This window comes from Trichosurus vulpecula, chromosome 2, assembly GCF_011100635.1.
Source record: "Trichosurus vulpecula isolate mTriVul1 chromosome 2, mTriVul1.pri, whole genome shotgun sequence".
In the NCBI taxonomy this organism is placed as follows: Eukaryota; Metazoa; Chordata; class Mammalia; order Diprotodontia; family Phalangeridae; genus Trichosurus; species Trichosurus vulpecula.
The window spans coordinates 205,060,086-205,079,149 of NC_050574.1; the positions used below are offsets into that span (position 1 = coordinate 205,060,086).

Genomic DNA, 19,064 nt, shown 5'->3' on the forward strand with positions numbered 1-19,064 from the left:
CATAAGCAGCCAATTAAAAATTCACAGTATCAGTAAAACAAGCCAAAGATTCTATTATTTGAACAAGGATAGAAATGGTGAATAAAATTGTTGTGTTCAAAAGATCTTCACACATGTCATAATGATTGAAAATAGAGTATAATATAGAAGATAGATCAATTTAAAAGACAGACTTAATGACTTGAAATTAAACTGATAGCATTCTAAACAACTGGACATTTTTTTTTAAATCACAGGTAGAAAACAGCTAAACAGAGTGGCATGATGTAGTCAAAAAAATTGGATTAAGATACTTCTCTACCTTGTCCTTTAAACAGTCCAAGTACACCGATAATGTAGCAGTACAGCTTCTTCAAAGAGTAATATTTACTTCAAAAGAGAACCACAAATAGACACACTCTCTCCCTCCACATCTGGGAGTCATAATCCCCTTCCTGAGCCTCCCACCATCCCCCCTCCTCCAGCCTTATCACCCTTGGAAAGGTAAAGGAATTAGGTTCATGGCTTAGCTTAATTCTCATAAAACACAGTCTCAGTTCCAAGTCCAAACCTCGTGGGGCTCAAGCTCCAAGCACTCTGGCTTCTCTGTGCTTCCGTAGCAGGGTAAGTGACGAGATTGTCCTGCCAGCAATCCTGGCTCCAAGGTCTCTGTAATTCAAACTCCTGGACCTTTGAGGATCACCTCCAGCCAGTGAAAGTGAGGACAAACAACACAACAAAAACAAACATCACAGGCCCTTCAGGGTGTCAAAGTCTGTACTGGGCACAGAAGCTAGAAACAGAGAAGAAGTGATGGTGGAAAGAGAGAAAAAAGCAGCATAATCTCAATACTTTTAAAGAAACAGACAGCCAGTCAAGAAGATTGCCCCCACCCATGTGGTAGGGGGATATAAGGATCTCCATTTTAGACAAACTGGACATGCTCAGAGGATGGGTTACGTATGCATAATTAATTATAGAGGAAACTATACAATAACTAGGTTGAAAGGTATGTTGAAACTGAAAGGGAGAAATTTCAATGTTCGCTGCATTGCTTAAAATTAAATCCTTTTGATTTGTTCATTTAATTGAAAATGAAGAATGGGTTTAGTGGAAAGAGATGAACTAGAACCTTCAGTGATAGAGGCAGTAAAGATGTGGAGAAAAAGAAAAGAGGGACGATATACTTCCTTTGGAACACAGCAATAGTAAAATATTTTAGTGCAATCAGTAGTTCATGTTTTAAGTCCATGGATCAGTGAATTACAGGTATTTTCCAAATAAAATAGTTCTCAACTTGGAGATAAAAATAAAGTTCTGTTTCTGGTAGCAACATCTCATGCTTTAATGGTTTTCACTAAACTGTGGTAGTATTTTTTGTATTGTCCATTTGGACAAGTTTTTGTAAGGTTGCTTGGATAACAGAATCCAAATGCATTTATTCAGAATTTAGGTGATATTTAGGAATTTAAACATGAGTTCTTTTAGAGGAAATGAGTCATACTTGTATATGTAATTTTGAAATCTGTATCCCTAAAGAAAACTCATCATGAACTATATCTAACTTTGTAGCCAGCCTCCTTATATAAATAACACTATTCATATTTTTGAGAATATTTTTGGTGGGTTTTTTTAAGTCATAAGAAACTCAGTTCTGTTCTTTAAAAGAACATTTTAAAATATTTGTTACCAAAGTACAGTTTGGCAGCCCTAAACAGTTTAGCCTTATCTAATTTTCAGAGCTGCTGTATTCATTAGTGATGTATTGATTACAAACACTCATTTACTAATGAGATCCCTAGGTGAAATCAGATCTCAAAAATCTGATGTTGATGGGCCCTGGCTGGAAATATTTGGTGTCTGTGTATCTACATCTAATGAGCAGCTGTGAAGAACAAGGTTGAGGAGAGTGCTCGGTATAATTACCATGATACCATAATTGATTCTAGCAAGATCTACATTTCATATAATTGTTTTATGCAGTATGTTAAATCATATTTTAAAATGTTTAGAGAAAAGGGAACAGAACCAAGAAAAAGGGCCGTTAATTTCTAGGACCCCAGCATCACACAGGTTTTGCATTTCTTTTCCCTTTTTTTAAATTCTTTTGCAAATTTTGATTGTTGGTTATTTCCTTCAGTTGCTTATATATGATAACCATCAACTATAACCGCTTTTATTCCACCAAACATTAGGCTAGTAACTAACCATTTCCCAGTTAGTAAAACCTAGCAGTCAACAAACTTAACTTACACTGGCCTTGCCCCTATGACCATGCTAGTTTTGGCATTTGACCTTTCTGTCAGGCAGAAACAGTTGAGCCTTAATATTACTTCTGTCCTCCCAACTTCTCTCTTTTGCCCCCACCTGAACTTGTTTTCAGAAGCTAAGTGACCCTACCTTGTTGTCCTTGTCCCACACACTCTTGCAATTTAATTGGTGTGGGTCCTCCCTCAACCAGTATAAATATAACCGATCTTTAGGAGATCGTGTTTGGGAGGTACTGTGGCTAAAATGTGATCACTCAATAATGATCACTTTTATTTTTTGTCTATATTTGTGTATTTAGTCATTTGTTCATTCTTTTATTTATAAAACAAACAGGCATTTATTAAGTGCGACACAAACACAAGAAACATATGCTCTCTTACCAAGTCATCAGCCTGAGGCCAAACCGTTGATGAGGCTCCATGAATTTAGCTAGTCTGGCTTTTGGGCAACAAAGGTATAGTTTACTACTTGGCTTTACTTGAGCCATTTCCAGCTTGTGAGAACCTGTCAGAGTTTACTCTGGTATAGCCTTTGAAAGCCATGGGTCTCTTCTATGTAAAATATAAGGCATTAGAACAGAATTGTACTGAAGGTATAGAATTTACATATAATTAAAAATAAAGTGTTCTATCCAAATCCAATATTTAATAAGTTCCAACCAGGAGAAAGGCACAGTTTTAGTCACTGTGAACACAAAGACCAAAATTAAACAGTCTCAGAATCAAGGAGATTACCCGTTATTCTTGGGATGGGGTGGTAGTGGAAAAAAAAAACTATAAAAAGGTAAGAAAGTTTGCTACTGCTGAGGGAATCAGCATCTTTGATGGGCAAGCTTTATAGCAAATAAATCCTCACCTCCCCCATCTGCCTCTTACCTTAAAACAGGGAATTCCTAACATTTTTTGATTCATGAACCCCTTTGACAGTCTGGTGAATCCTATGGACTCCTTGGAATAAAGTTTTGTTCTGTTTTTAATAATTAAAGTAAATGCTAAATTACAGTTAAAATATATGTATGTGTGTATATATATACACATGTGTGTGTGTATATCTTAGTACATATATGTGTGTATATATGTGTATATATATATATATATATATATATATATATATATATATATATATATATACATACACATTTTTTTCTTAACAAGGGTGAAAGGACCCCCTGAAATCTATCCACAGACCCTTCCAGGTCCATGTACCACATGTGAAGAACCCCTGCCTTAATAGAATCATGTTATCATTGTCTAACTGAGAAAGATAATTGATACATTTGGAAACTCGTAATTCATAGCCATGTGTCACCAATGAAGATAACTGTGCTATATTTGGTAAAGAAAATTCACAGTGGTCTGGAAATACAACAAATTTGGCTTCATCTTCATAATAACCACTATTTAAATCAGCATTTGTTTCTCGATCTAAAAATAGTTTTCTGTTCATCCTTTTTGTAAAGCTCTACCAGGTACCTCGGTTCCTTTCTCTCTCACCTGATTTTTCAGATGGGATATTCAATAATTGCTTTTGATGTATAGACTTGCAAATGCCAGAAATGTGTTCATGTACAAATAGAGATTTCCGAATTGTTTATATGTGTATACTTATGTGTGTGTATATATAGCTATATATGCATGCCTGTACATCTTTATTGAATGGAGTTAATTCAAATGAATTTAATCCACCTACTATCTGATGCAAAAATTCTTCCTTTTTCTTGGTCAATATATGTCCATTCTTCCTTTAAATTTTAATTCAGGACTACTTATCCAAGGAATCCTCTTCAGATGAAATCTGTTGATTCCAACTTTGAGAACATTTCCTGTCTTCCATCCATACCAAATTTCTTTAAAAATAAGAATTCCTAAAAGTAAATGCCTTTAAAGAACACTCAAATATTCAATTTGATATCATCGATACTGGTTTTCTCTCCAAGGGTAGCAACACCAAAGATGGCAACACGTCTATGCCTATACATCCTGTGTGTTTCCTTTCCAAGTCCTTCCATAAATCTGTCACAGTAGTCCCACTCAGTTTACTTAGATCTTCACTGTTTTTTCTTGACATCACTACAATATTGTTAGAGCACACAGGCCTTCTGTCAACTAATATATCCATGCTCTGGTCATAGAACTTACCAATTTTTTTCAATCATATATTTCCCTGATGATACCATTTACTTCAGTTTTCTTCAAAATTTCTTGTTTGTTTTACATTACAACTTGCTCATTTCCACCATTTGCCTCTCTATTGCTGTCTCATTGAAACTCATTTTTAATTCTTTGGAAACACTAGTGTTTTGGGCCTTGCAGCTGAACAATTTGAGTAGGATGTTAGTAACCAAAAGATTGGTTTTTGTTTCTGGAAGAAACTACCAGTCATCAAAAGAGCTTTACAGTTTTCTAAAAGCAACCTAGTCTGGTATATTCTTCTTGATTTATTCTGATCCCAATTCATTCATTTGTACTGTCCACCCAAGAGGTAGGCAGGTAGGTATCTCCTGCACAGCTCTGCTCTATATTCTTGGTCTAATTGAGCCACTTTTCCATTTTTTTGTTTTGTTTTTAGTGCCATTTCTGTCTTCTCTATAAGCACAGCTGGGTCTGTTAAAGTATTCAAATATGGTTCTTGATGGACAAAAAGGATTTCTTATAAAAGTGTTTGCAGAGGGGTGGTATGACCTAGCAAATAGACCTGGATTAAATAAAACCTGGGCACAGTTTCTAATGTGCTGTATAGTGGTTTTATGACCTTGGGCATATCTTTGCCTTTAGTATCCCAGAAAATTCTCTTAGATTGTAAACTGAAGATAAGGTTCCTCATTCAACACTCCTTATGAAGGCACAACTCTGACTACCCTCAAAATAAAAATAAATAAATAAATTTAGATTACTGCCCCCCTCCTCCATTTTTCTTCTGTTGTCTGCTTTGTAATTTCATCCTTAAATGACTTTGGGATAACTTTATTGGATTTCTCATTAAGCTTTTTTTAAAATTTGATTTTTTCTTTACTTCTGTGTTAAATATTTCTCATAACCTTCTATGATTGTTTACAATATGATTTTTACATACTATTTTACATTGTAACTATTGTTGCCTTTGGCCAACACCTTTCTAAATATCTCACTTCAATCACCTGTCCTTGTCTACTTCTTTTCAGTCTTAGAAGGAAAAATATTTTCCCCTTGCTAAAGCTAAAACCTCAACTTGTACCATTAGTCCATCTCTGCCTGTATACTACATAACCCTGTTCCATCAATCATACCCCTTTTTTAATCATTCCTTTCTTGCTGCCTACAAACATTCTCAGATCCCTGGTGTCCTCAAAATGAAAAAAAAAATAAAAACAATTTCCTTGGCTTGCCATCTCCTCAAACTATGATCCTATCTTTCTCCTTTACTGCCAAAATAAAAAAAAAAGCAAACTGCACTCACAGCCCCTTTTCCCTCTATCTCTAGCTCTTTTGAATGTTCACCGTCTGACATTGTGTAACAACAGTGCTGCTAGAAGCTGCTATGGGGATGTAAGACCAGTATCACCAGCACACAGGAGGGCTGCTAGCACAGATTCTTTGATCTGCTTTTCTAAGGAAAGCTTTAAGAAATTTACAGTCTCACTTTAATCAAGCATGCATATATCATTCACTTAGTTCAGGGGAAAAAGTAAGCACCCTGAACTTCAGAGCAAATACAGACAGAAATTATAAACAGAGAAAATATAGACAGATCAACAGATAGGTTTCTAGCTGTCTGACCAAGACATTACATACATAGTTACCAGAGAGAGAAATACCAACATCTGGGTTTTCAAAGAGGGACGGGTCGGGGGGTGGGGTGGGGCAGGTAGAGTCTTCTTAAGGGCTACCCAAGGTCTCCACAGCAACCCTCTTGCAGTGAGTGAGCCCCAAACAAAATGCTAACCTCAGAGTATATGTACACTTCTTCAGGGTCAGAGTGCTTCACACCTCTGGAGGGTTTCACACCTCTCAAGGGTTTCACACCTCTTGTGACCTAACTAGCAAAAGGGTGTGAGCCTTCCTACAAACAAAGGCAAGACTCATTAAAGGCACTTCATTCCCTTAGCATTCCAAAAGAGAAGAGCAAAAAAGTCCCACCCTAATTACCATTGTCACCACCACTTTCCTAAAACCTGTCTCCTAAGCTCTTTCTTAGCACCAAATCTAGAGGCTTTTTTTCTTTCCTTGGCCTCATCTTCCTTAACCTCTTTGTGCCATTGAACATTGTGGATCACCCATTTCTTCTTAATACTCATTTTTCCCTCGCTTCTATGGTGCTTTATAAGCTGAGTTCTCCCACTAAGTTTCTGACCTGTCTTTTTTGTTAGTCTGCCGATATGTCTTAAATTCAAATGTCTATAAATGTGGCCACCTTCTGCTTCCCCTTTACACTCTCTCCCATGATGATCTCATCCACTCCTGTGCTTTCAATTATTATGCCTATGCATATTCCTTCCAAATATTTATCTTTTTTAAGTCCAGTATTTTAGCTACTTGTTGGGTTTATCTAGCTGGATGTTTCTGTGGCACCTCAAACTCAGTGTGTTCAATTAAATTCATTTCCACTGAATCTGCCAATTTCTCATAAGCTTGACTTGCCCAGTCTCCAAGGTCATAATCTGCCCTATAGAGTAGATTTGGGCAGCTAAGTGGCTCAGTGGATAGAGCACTTTTCCTGGAGTAAGGAAGACCCGAGTTTAAAATCTGGCATCAGATTTCTCTGACCCTGGGCAAGTCACTTAACCGCTCTATGCCTTAGTTTTCCCACAACCTCACAATAACCCTGGAAGTCAAGTGCTACTACTTTCCCCAATTTACAGATGAGAAAACTGAGGTTATAAAAGAGGTTAAGTGACTTGTCTAGGGTCAGCCAGTAAGTGTCAGAAGTCAGATTTTTAACTCAGGTGTTCCTCACTACACATAGCTACCCAGTGGGCTGACCCTTACTTGGAAAATAGTCTTCCATGGCATGTAGATCTTGACTGGGAAACATTTTGGTTTCCTCAATATATGTCTGTGACAAAGATTCTTATCCTCCCAATAGATCCTCCCTTTTAGAAAATGCTGTCATCACTCCTACACTCTCCTAGACACTAATGAAGCTATGTGTTGTATATTCACAAGTAAAGGGAACATTTCTAAGATGATGAAATTTTTTTTATTTAAATTAAAAAGAAAGTCCCACAGTAAAATGAAAGAAAGAAATTACACTCAGAAAATAAGTATATGGGACCATACAAAATATGTAGAAAAGAGACAAAGAAGTTGACCTGTAAACCCATTTAGTTAACTTAAAGAGAAAGAATGGCAACCTTAGAGTTAGGAAGATCTAGGTTCCAGTGTTTCCTCTAAAGAATATTGTCTGTGTAACCCTTGGTAAGTCACTTAACACTTAACCTCTCCATGCCTTCTAAGACCAAAAGTTGCAAAGGAGGTGTAGTAAAAGGAGCTTCCTGGCTTAAAATAATTTTTTTAATATCATAAAAAATAAGCAGAAAATCTCTTCTCCTTTGCTCTCACAGAACTCAGAGTTTCTGCGTTCTTGCAGAGGCAAAAGAAGAATACTTGAAGGAATGTGGAGTAAAGGTAGAGAATCAATTATGAAATGAAGTAATGTGGAATTTTAATGTGTGTCTAGAGAAGCCTCTCCATTAAACATGATTTGCTTGAAGAGAGCATCTTCTATTAGTTTGCCCAAAGAAAAAGGATACGTAAAATTCTGTAAGACACTAAGATAGGCGTGAAAATATTTGGGGGAAAATATCCAAAGATAGATAAGAAAGGAATAATGCCATTCCTTTAGCTTATTGTAAAAACTAATTTTGATGAGTTTACATGATTTTTTTTTGGTATCTTCTCTCTGATTACTTTTATTCAAGTATTTAAGACATAGATGATAATGCATGAAGAAGAGGGCCAAGCACAGTGAGTTTGAGGGAAAGGGAAAGTGTCAAGGTTCAGAATTTTGAAGGTGTGGCAGTTTCAGGTATTGAGGAGGTCCAAAGTGCAGCTATTTCTCTAAGTGACTGAAGGAGTTGGAAACATAGGTCATATGAGTTAGACAGGTTAATGCATTAAGGGACCATGTTGCATGTTAGAAAATTATCAATATGACTGCTGAAGTCACCAAGGAAGAGAGAGTAGAGAGAAAAACTGAGGTCAGTATCTGCACATTATTTTCAAAAATGGCTTTGGTTCCCTATTTAGGGACTCAAGCCAACTGCTATAGTAACTAAGGAAGGTGGAAGAAAAGAAAATGATATAGTTCTGGACAAGGTGACAAAATCAAGTGGCTTAAACTTGTAAGGAAGAGGGTTTGTAGAATAAAGGTAGTAAAGTAAGGGTTTTAAAATGGAAGTGGTATGCTATAATTTTGCTGCATCCTTCTACTGACTGTGAGTTGGGGGGTGGAGGTGAGAGGGGAGGGAGACAATAAAGAAAATAGCAGTCAACAAGTTAAAGGGTGTAGAGAATCAGGTTCTAGTTAATGCCAAGAGATGTAAGGAGTGCAGATCAAGAGATGAAGAGTGAAGGTGATTCTGCTGATAATAGGGCATGGCCTTTTAAGAGGAACCATTGTTGGCAGAGGAGAATAGGAACTTGAGAAAGAAAACAGGACTTTGGGAAGACATGGCATTCAAAAGAAAGCCAGGTGGGTTTTTTATTTGTTTGTTTTTGTTTTTGTTTTGGGGTTTCTTTTTTTGTTTGGTTTGGTTTTGTGTTGTTTTTTTGCTCAGATACCTATTTCAAAAAAGGACTACAGCAAGGATTTTGGATATTGCAAGCCATGGTATATGGGGAATATTATTAGGCAGAAGTTTATGTTATAAATCAACAATTAGAATATTAGTGTAATGGACCCTAAAAGATCTTATTCCCAGATGGATCACCCATTCGCACAGTTGAAATAGGTTAAGGCTAAAGGTCATGAAAGCTCAGAGAATGTTGGAGGCATTTGCTGATTCTCTGTCCCAAATTGAACATCTGCTTCAATGATTGCAGGGGTGGAGAGCCAAAGGTCAAAGAGGCCAAGAGAGCAGTGGAAGTAATGAATTTGGAAAAAAAAAATGTATATTTCATGCACTTAAGCCAGCATCTCCAAATTACCTTAGGAAATGATTGCTTCCTTCTCTATATTTGATTCTTTATGCATATCAGTAAAAGGAGTTGTCAAGTGGAAGTACAGTGAAGACTCAGAGATTTCAGTTGAGAACCCTCTTTTAAAAGACACAGGCAAAGTATACCAAGACAGAAGTTTTTTTTCTTGTTTGATCCCACTCTCAAGATCAGTTCCTGTTTAATCAGACCCATATTTCTTGAAATATTTTATCTGATTTTTCTCAAAATATGAACACAGACATTTGCAACCTTGACAACTCTTCTCAAATACACCCCTTGGAGGCATCATTGCCTGGAGCAAAAATAGAGGAATATCTTTAAATGAAGGTTTTATCCTAAATGACATTTAAGGTTGCATCTAGATCTAGGTCATTATACTTATGATCTAATCTAACATTCTCCTTTGCTAGACGCCATCATGCTTTCTTGTTGTACTACATTGCGAATGAATGATAAAAATCCTCACTCCATCACACACAAATATACACTCCCTCATATATCCTCCTTCAGGTTCCACAGACTTCTGCCAAGAGAATCCTCCAAGCAAACTAACTAAGCTGCATAAACTTCCACCCAGTTTGTACCTGTTTCCCCACTAATTCTGCCTCCACCATTGGTTTCATTGGGAATAAGAGGGAGAGACCTTAATGGTGTACTCAAAGAAGTTCAGAGTTAATAACACAGCTATTTACAGCCCAGGACATTGTAGTTTGGAAGAGATGAGTGAAGGAACATGGTAAAGTGTGGAGAGTATTCCCTATAATAACAGGAAAAGGCAAGATAAAACATTCTATGGCTATTGCTTTCCTTTCATTTTCCTTATTCTTCTTGAATGCCATGAACCAAAGTGAATTTCATCACCTAGCATTCATAGTCAGAAACATTAAACTTATTAAAAATTATTCAGTTCTTTAAATTGGACTAAAGATATACCTGATGCGATGTCAACTTTTATTCATTTGGGGCAGAATATAATAGAAGTAGGTTCATCTCAACCTAAGGAAAAACTTTTTTATCAATGAGACATAGTTGGATTACATTCAGAGTTATCAGTTACCCTCAATGGAAGTTTTCCAGCAGAGAGTGGGTAAACTGTTAATAATGAAACAATCTGTATAATACTTTTGAGTATATAAATCATTTTCCTTATAACAACCTCATGAAGTGGGTAGTAAGTGAAATCACTGAATTTTATAGATAAGGAGACTGAGTCTTAAATATGTTGAGACAGGAACACAGCTTGTTAGAGATGCTGGACAAGCAACTTGCCTAAAATCATCCAGTTAATTAGCATGTAGCAAAGTTTAAAATTGAATCCAAGTTTCCTTGATTTCCAAATCAGTGATTTTTTAAAATTAAATTATTCTTATTTAGGAATGAATTGTGGTGTGTGTGTGTGTGTGTGTGTGTGTGTTCATGTATCTTAGCTACCTCTTGGTGCCATTGTACTACTGGTAAATACCTGTATAAAAGTCTTTTCTGTCTGTAACATACTTCCGCGTACACACACACACACACACACACACACACACACACACACACACACAAAATTGATGTAACCATGGAAGGGATACATTTGAATTAATCAGTCTAGTAAACTAGGTATCTAGGTGGTTTCCTATAATCTCGTTGCAATGTGTAGAGAAGAAGCTCTTAGTCAATTTGAAGGGACAATAGAACTTTGGAACATTGGATGAAAGGTAAATTTTGATTCATTGAGAATATCAAGTCATACCTTGGGAGACATATAAAAACAGTAGGTCAGATGAGCTATGAGTCAATTAAGTGCTGAAGGATTCCAAGGTAAGAGGGAATTGTTCTGGGGGAATGAGGAAGGAGAGAAAATTCTCTCAATGTTAGTACTTTTCTTGAACTGAGGCTTTGTATTATTGTTGTCTTAATAACTCTCTGTCTTATAAAACCTACCTAAAATAACAGAAAGAGACTTCATGGAGCCGAAGGCAATTGTATTGCCAATATGCCAAAATCAAGCTAATTGTTATAACAGGGTGTGACTAATCAAATATTTAAGCCCCATATCAGCCAGAGAAAGGGAGCAAGCAGTATAGAGACAAGGTAAACCCTCTGAGATTCATCTCTGCCCCTTCCAGAAGGGAAGAAGTAGTAGAAATTGTCAAGTGCTGTCCACAAGTGTTACAAGTCTGTTTTGCACTTGTAGTTGCTTTGTAGTAGAGAAGGTAAATTCTCTTGACGCAAAATTTGGACGTTACCTTTGGATATCATTAATCTATGCTTTCCCTGTCACTAGTATCATGGACAATCAAGAATAGAATAGTTCCAGATAATAGGAATGAACACATTCAGTTCCCTTTAAACAGAAGAGGACATTTAACGAATCAGCAGAGTATATGCTAAATGACATCTATAACACTGCAATTTCCATTTTCTCTTTTGTACTAAAATACCACATAGAATCCTAGGGAATGAATATATAGGCATCTTTTGGTTGAGTTTCATGGCTTGTGTCCTGTAGAAGGTATTTATCTTCTTATGAAGTAATTTTCAGATTGAGATTAGGCTTCTAAAAGTCATACATATGCATATTTTTACTTCCATTTTCCATAGGCAATTATAAGGTTAATGCTGTACCTTTGCATTTGTTGTTTCTTTTATTGTGATCACCTCTATGTATTCTAAAATGTTTGACATTTCTATTTTGTAGGCCACAATTTTACATTGGTAATGGAGACTAGTATTCTCAGATGCCAATTTTCTCTAGAAAGGTGTAAACTGGGTACCCAAAACTAATCATCTTCTCTTTTAAGATCAGGACTAGTTGGATCTGGCAACTAAGTACACAGTGTGTATCTTTCAAAAGTAGAAAATAACTACATTTAAAAATTAGATTATATATTATATGATATAATGTTTTACATATACATATATGTATAGATGTAATATGTTATCAAGAATCCAGACAGTCCAGCTTCTAATACATTCAGTCATTCAGTCTTAAAAATCACCTACTGGAAGCAAGCATTTGTAATGATAATGTAAATTGGAATTATTGACTCATATTGGTTTTACAGTGCTTTTAATTGCCTATCCTTTATTAAGTTATTTGTTTTTTTCTACTTGTAGGGATGACCTGTCAAGCTCGGACTTCATACACCGAAGATGAAGTTCTTTGGGGTCACCGCTTTTTCCCAGTTATTTCCTTAGAGGAAGGATTCTTTAAAGTTGATTACTCCCAGTTTCATGCAACCTTTGAAGTCCCCACCCCACCTTACAGTGTGAAAGAACAGGAGGAAATGCTTCTCATGTCCTCCCCTTTAATAGCACCAGCCATAACTAACACTAAAGAAAGGAATAATTCTGTTGAATGTCTAGATGGAATAGATGACATTAGTACCAAACTCCCATCGAAATTGCAGAAAATTACTGGAAGAGAAGACTTTCCCAAAAAACTCCTAAGAATGAGTTCTACAACTTCCGAAAAGGCCTACAGTTTGGGAGACTTACCCATGAAACTTCAACGAATAAGCTCAGTTCCTGGCAATTCAGAAGAAAAACTGGTATCTAAAACCACAAAGATGTTGTCTGATCCCATGAGCCAGTCAGTGGCTGATTTGCCACCAAAGCTTCAAAAGATGTCAGGAGGTGCAGCCAGAATGGAGGGGAACCTTCCAGCCAAATTAAGAAAAATGAACTCTGATCGGTTCACATAACAAAAGCAGACTTTTAGGCATTATTTAAAGTTGAAGTTAGTAATAGTCCAAATTTTGTCTGACAAAGTAAGCCTCTCCATAGGACAGATTGTGAAAAAGCTGACGTTTCCCTGTGTATTCCATGTACCCATGGCAACATTGCTCCTTAAGTAATGCTGACTATGCAGAAAATGGAAATTGTAATGGGGAAAAGTCAAAAAGGACCTGCTATTATTAACTGGCATGTAGTATCACACCAAGCATGCAATAATGTGCAAATTTCACATTTAGTTTTATGGCATGATTCTTACTATATTTATATTGTATATTCTGAAAAAAATATTTAAGGAGGTGTTACCCTCCCCTATATTTCTAAAGTGTATAGTAGACAAAAATGAGTGGATAGCTTTCAGGGCACACTACAACTTTGAGTTAACATATATACATATATGTATGTGTACCTATGCACATATATACATGTACATATATATTTCCGATAGAGATTGTATTGTTCTGTTCAATATAATAGTCCTGCTGCATGTTTACTTTCTTAGAATGCTAAGGTTATTGGCATTACAAAATTATTAACCAGTTCCTTGAGCCTTAAATTATTTGTCATTTTAAAATTTGATTTAATGTTTGTTTCGGTTTATCTGTCATTTAGGATCATGGGAGGATTTCACTTATGCTTTGTAAGAGGCATTCACAAAGTTTGTACTATTTTAGGGCTGTGCAAATGATAACCCTTATATAAGAGTTAACTTTTTAAATACAAGATACAAATATGCAGTGATATCACTATATAAAGTGTCTTTATGATTTTTTTTTTACAAATGATGTGAAAGTGGTAAAAAGGAGGAAGTGTTGCTTAATTTGATATCTGTAGAATTTGGTCCCCTTCCTGGAAAGGTTAAGCTTGTTTCTTAAAATGTTGTGAAGTTTTAAGTAATTATGTTTTCCAAAAATATCAAAAGACTTGCATTATCAGACAGCTTCATAGAGGACCCAGCACATGAACAAATGCTGAATCATTTTGGTAATAATTGGGAGTCAAGTTACTTTGAATATGTCAGAATCTGATTACAAGTTCAGTGATAAATGCTTTCTATTGCAACCTGAATCAATTGGACCCATAAACATTATGGGGTGGAATTTTTCTCACTTTTAAACCAAGCCATTATCTCAAGCAAGGTGACCATTTAATGATAAACTATAATAAATATTTATCCATAACAAATGCATAGGTCTTATTTGATTTCAATTTTTATTCTTTTCCTATGCTAAATAGTTTTATTGTTTATTGCCCTCGTTTTTTTCCCCCTCACATCAGCAATTTCAGAACAGAGTATCAGCAAAGGTTTGGCTTTCTGCTTTAAACTAGTCCAATCCAGCATGTATTTCTTTTAAGCACCTAGCATATGCAGAGCACTATGGTTGGTATTTTGGATACAAAGATAAAACGGAGATGTTCTCTGGCCTTCAGGAGCTTATATACTATAGCAGAGATTGTAAACATTTAAAAAAATAAGTATATACATGTTCATTTGAAGAGGAGAAAGAAGAAAGTACTAATTGCTATTAGGATCATGAAATACTAGGAGTTGGCACATGAACTGAGACTTGGCCAATGGTATTTTCCTAACCCCAACTTCTGAAACTTTTTAATAGTTGGTATGAAGTTGCAGTTACCAATCAGTGGAATACCTGAGACAGTGATTTGCAAAGAATGCATGAGTGAGTCGGCAGTTTGGGGAGGTAACACCTTCACGGCCTCTCTATGGCCCTGTTCATAAGGCGCAATCAGTGATGAAAAGGGCATAAAGAGCAATGGCGTACCTTACTTCTGGTTTTCTTTATTATAGAAGGAGTATGTGTGTGTATATACTCTGACTCGGTGACTTCCTAAGGATCATAGATTTAGAGCTGGGAGGAACCACAGAAGACATCATCAGATCCAGCCCCCTCATTTTACAAAAGATGAGCAAACTAAAGGTGAGAGTGGCTAAGTAACCTGCCAAGGGTCACACATTGGATTCAGACTGTGGTCATCCTGACATCTGGACCTGCTCTCCATCATTATGCCACATATTGCTCAGTAATTCTGTGGGACTGGTTCGTGTTTCCTCCAGCACTAGTGTGGTTATTTTGGATATATCTAGTAGGGTAAATGATACTTTGTTTTGTAGAAAAGCAGTATAACTTAGTGCAATGGTTCTCAAAGTGTGGAGGTCCCAGAGACCCTTTCAGGAGGGCCTATGGGTCAAAACTATTTTCATAATAATACTGAGACTTTTGTTTTAATTTCTAATATGGTAAATATCTATAACTAGAACCCACACAAACAAAAATATATTTGGCGGGGGGAAGCATTTCCTCAATCATTTTTAAGAATATAAAGGAGTCCTGAGACCAAAAAGTTTGAGAACCAAGAAGTGAATTAAGGCCCAGCTGTGTGATTAAGTTGCTTGATCTCTCAAGGCCCCTTGGTAACTCTTTAAAGAATACATATTAAAGAGGCCTTGCTCATCTTGTTTCAGTGAGAGAATTTCTGAGCTCTGATGAAATTTCTCTCTCTCTCTCTCTCTCTCTCACTCACTCACTCACTCACAGACACGCACACACGCATGCACACACACACAGACACGCTCACACATGCTGATTAGGGTGGTAACTCACAATATTAAGACTGAAAATCAGGACAGGCACATTTCCCATTGAATGAACCATGATTAGTTCTCTTTCTCCCAGTGTCACCTCCCCTTACTTACACACCTGACTATCTGAAATGTGATTTATTTATATAAGAATAAAGATACAAGAGGACATTATGAATACTGCTGGGGTCAGGTGATTAAAAGTGGTCAAGCATTTATTAAGCACGTAATATGAGTCAGGCACTGAGCTAAACACTGGACATAAAAAAAAGAACAAAAATATATCCCATGGTCTCAGGAGTTCAGATTCTAATGGGAGAGATAACATGCAAAGAAATGTGCATATAAGATATGTACAATGTAAATGGAAGGTAATATCAGAGGAAAGGCATGCTTTAGTAATTACTCAACATTATCTATCCATTGTGTATAGAACCCATTCCAATCCCTCCATTTTAACTCACTTGTGGCAGGAAATGAATAGATTATGTGTGTATTAGGCGTAGGGGTGGTATTTTCTTTTTTGGTGAATGTTGCCTTATACGAATGACAAACGTCATTTCCAGAAAGGCGCACTCGGAAGTACATTTTTACATTTGACTTATTTCTAAGATCTATTTCAAATGGATTTGTCTGAGTGAATCTTGTTTGTTCTCGTTGTCGCTTTTTGTGATATAGCACTTTGCTTTCTAGGATTGGGGGTGAGAGACAACCAGGGAAGTTATATCATTCTCAATGAATTCATTACTATGAAACAGAACTGTGTTCACAATCATACTGAGCATAGTTAGCAGAGGAATGATGCCCTTTTCTCTCATTTCACCAGTTATTGGCCCTCTCTGACCTCTAGTCTAGCCAAGTTATCTTATTTCCAAAATGTTCAACCTGGAGGCCTCTTGTCAATGTGATTTCTTGGAACTTGTGTTTAGTCTGTGTATGGCAATCTTCCTCAGCACAGAGGCCTTATGCATTTTTGTGGACTGAATAAAATATAAATCTCTGGGCACTGTCACTTGGCAGATTTTGTGAGACTTAGACCTTGGGAAAGAGTCTATGATAAAGCAAACCTCCTCTAAGATGGTCTTTGGCCCATTGATGTTGTGGTCAGTATTATAATATACACTGGAAAGAAACCCTCTGACACTATAAAATATTCGATGAATTGAATAATCCTACTTAAGTTAGCACTGCAAAGTACTCATTCATAGAGTTCTCATGTTGCAGAACCCATCAAGATGAATATGTTGGAATCTGATTCATCCAAATGCTGTAAATAAATAAATGAAATAAAATAATTTTTATAATTTGTGTCTTCAACTTAAAAAATCATGTGTGAGTTCCTATCTTAGCCATCTGGTATGACATGAAAATACATTCTTTGATGAGTGTGCTAAAAATAACAATCAGGACGTGATTCTGTTTGAATTTTTAACTTATGGAAGGTTATTAGTTAACTAGTACAATGTACTACATTGTCCCAGTACATAAGCCACTCACTTCCTGGTAGTAAGATAGTCACTTAGGCAAATTGACTCTTTTACAGCAAATAAGGGCCATTTAATGCATGCTTGCTACTAAGGAATAATTTAGGAAGTGTCCAAAAGCTAGCTCATGATCTGTTTGTAAGACTACTACTGTCTCATCTCTTACAGTTTTACCCAGCCTGAGGGCTTAACATTATAAAGGCGGTTCAGATTAACTGCACAGCAGGTCTGTGTTCTCTACTGTGGAATCTATGCTTGAATTATACTGTAAATTGTATATACTTAAATTAAAATCAAAATAATTGCATTTTCTGGCATGCAATCTCTAATTACATAAATGTACAAGTTCATTTTGAGTTATACAGAATATAAACTCTTGTACTCAATACTGCAAGCTCAGTTTTATCAAAGCTTTATTAAACTTTCAAAACATTGTTGGGTTTAATTTTTACAGTGTGCTTGTCATTTTTGCAGTTTCCATCAGCTGATTATTCTAAGATTCTCTGGGGTAAGTTTAATTGTGATAAGGCTTAATCCCCTTGAGATATAGTGATCTGATCAGTTATTCTCTGTTAGAAAATGGTGGGGAGAAGCTTTTTCTTCCCTCTGTCTCTGTTTCCTACAGAATTAGAGAAAGGCATAGAATATTGTGATAGTCTAATTGCCTAATTATATTTTATTCAATAATCCAGTAAAAAGACCAGTGAAAGTAAAAAAGTTAAGGGGGCATAGGTTTATTAAATCTAAAGGAGAGAGATAAGGAAATTGGATTTACATACTGTTTCATTTATTCCAAGGATTCTTAACCTTTTTTCCTGTCATACATTGCTCTGGCATTCTGGTGAAGCCAGTGCATCCCTTCTCAGGATAATTTTTCAAATGAATAAAATACGTAGGATTACAAAGGAAATCAAAGATTAGTGAAAGCAAAGATGTATCTTTCCCCCATCCAAGTTCATAGAACCCCATACCCACTGGTATATACAGAGGGCTCAAAAGAAGTAATTACTTAAAATTTCAATAAGATTGACCTCTCTAGAAGGTGAATAAGTTTTAGAATATGTGACTAAGGGGAATTATGGACTCTCAGGCCCTACAGATCATTTATGGTATTATTATTGAACTATTAACCTTTTTTAGAAGAATCCTGCTTCTCTGTTCTATCCTGAAAATTGAAATGATCTAAAGGACTAATTCAGTGGTACTGAAGCCTTATCTTGGTATTTCAGCGTCCTTGGATTCTTGAGAGCTTCCTTTAAATATTTTATCTGCTTTATTTGATTGCCAGTAGATAAACTTAATTAAGCTTTCTTCCTTTACATGAAAAGGTATCCAAGAGGAGAAAAGACTAGTGCACTTTATAGAAATGACTACAATTTTCACACAATTTTTCCCTAACATTTTCTTCAGTATAGAGAAGGTAAAGGGAATTTAGGAAGTATATTGAATCCTGTAGCATATTTGTGAAGTAGATAGGTGGTGTCATGGATAGAGCACTAGACCTTCTTAGAAACAAGAAGACCTGAGTTCAAATTGTACTCAGACATTTTCTAGGGGTGTGACCCTGGGTAGATCATTTAACCCTTGACTGCCTCAAGTTCATCATCTGTAAAACAGGGATAATGAAAGCACCTACCACCAAGGGATGTTGTGAGGCTAAAATGGGATAATATTGTAAAGCCCTTAACAAATCTTAAGGTGCTAGTTAATTGCTAGCTAGGTGATAACAGTGGAGAGAGTGTTGTGCCTGGAATCCAGAAGACTCATCTTTCTGAGTTCAAATGTGGCCTCAGACACTTACTAGCTTTGTGACCCTGGACACATCACTTAACTCTGTTTGCCTCAGTTTCCTCATTTGTAAAATGAAATAGA

At 36.2% G+C, this 19,064-nt stretch overlaps 1 protein-coding gene across 2 annotated transcripts in view; it reads left to right on the forward strand.

Annotated features, from left to right (window-relative positions):
• The window catches only part of KCNJ3 (potassium inwardly rectifying channel subfamily J member 3), a 216,457-nt gene extending 198,820 nt beyond the window's left edge, over window positions 1-17,637 (forward strand). For both annotated transcript variants that reach the window (XM_036745441.1, XM_036745440.1), the window contains one exon: window positions 12,489-17,637. In XM_036745441.1, coding sequence (XP_036601336.1) covers window positions 12,489-12,494 — 6 coding nt within the window. In that variant the 3' untranslated portion in view covers window positions 12,495-17,637. The remainder of the gene's footprint in view (window positions 1-12,488) is intronic.
• Window positions 17,638-19,064: the final 1,427 nt, after the last annotated feature.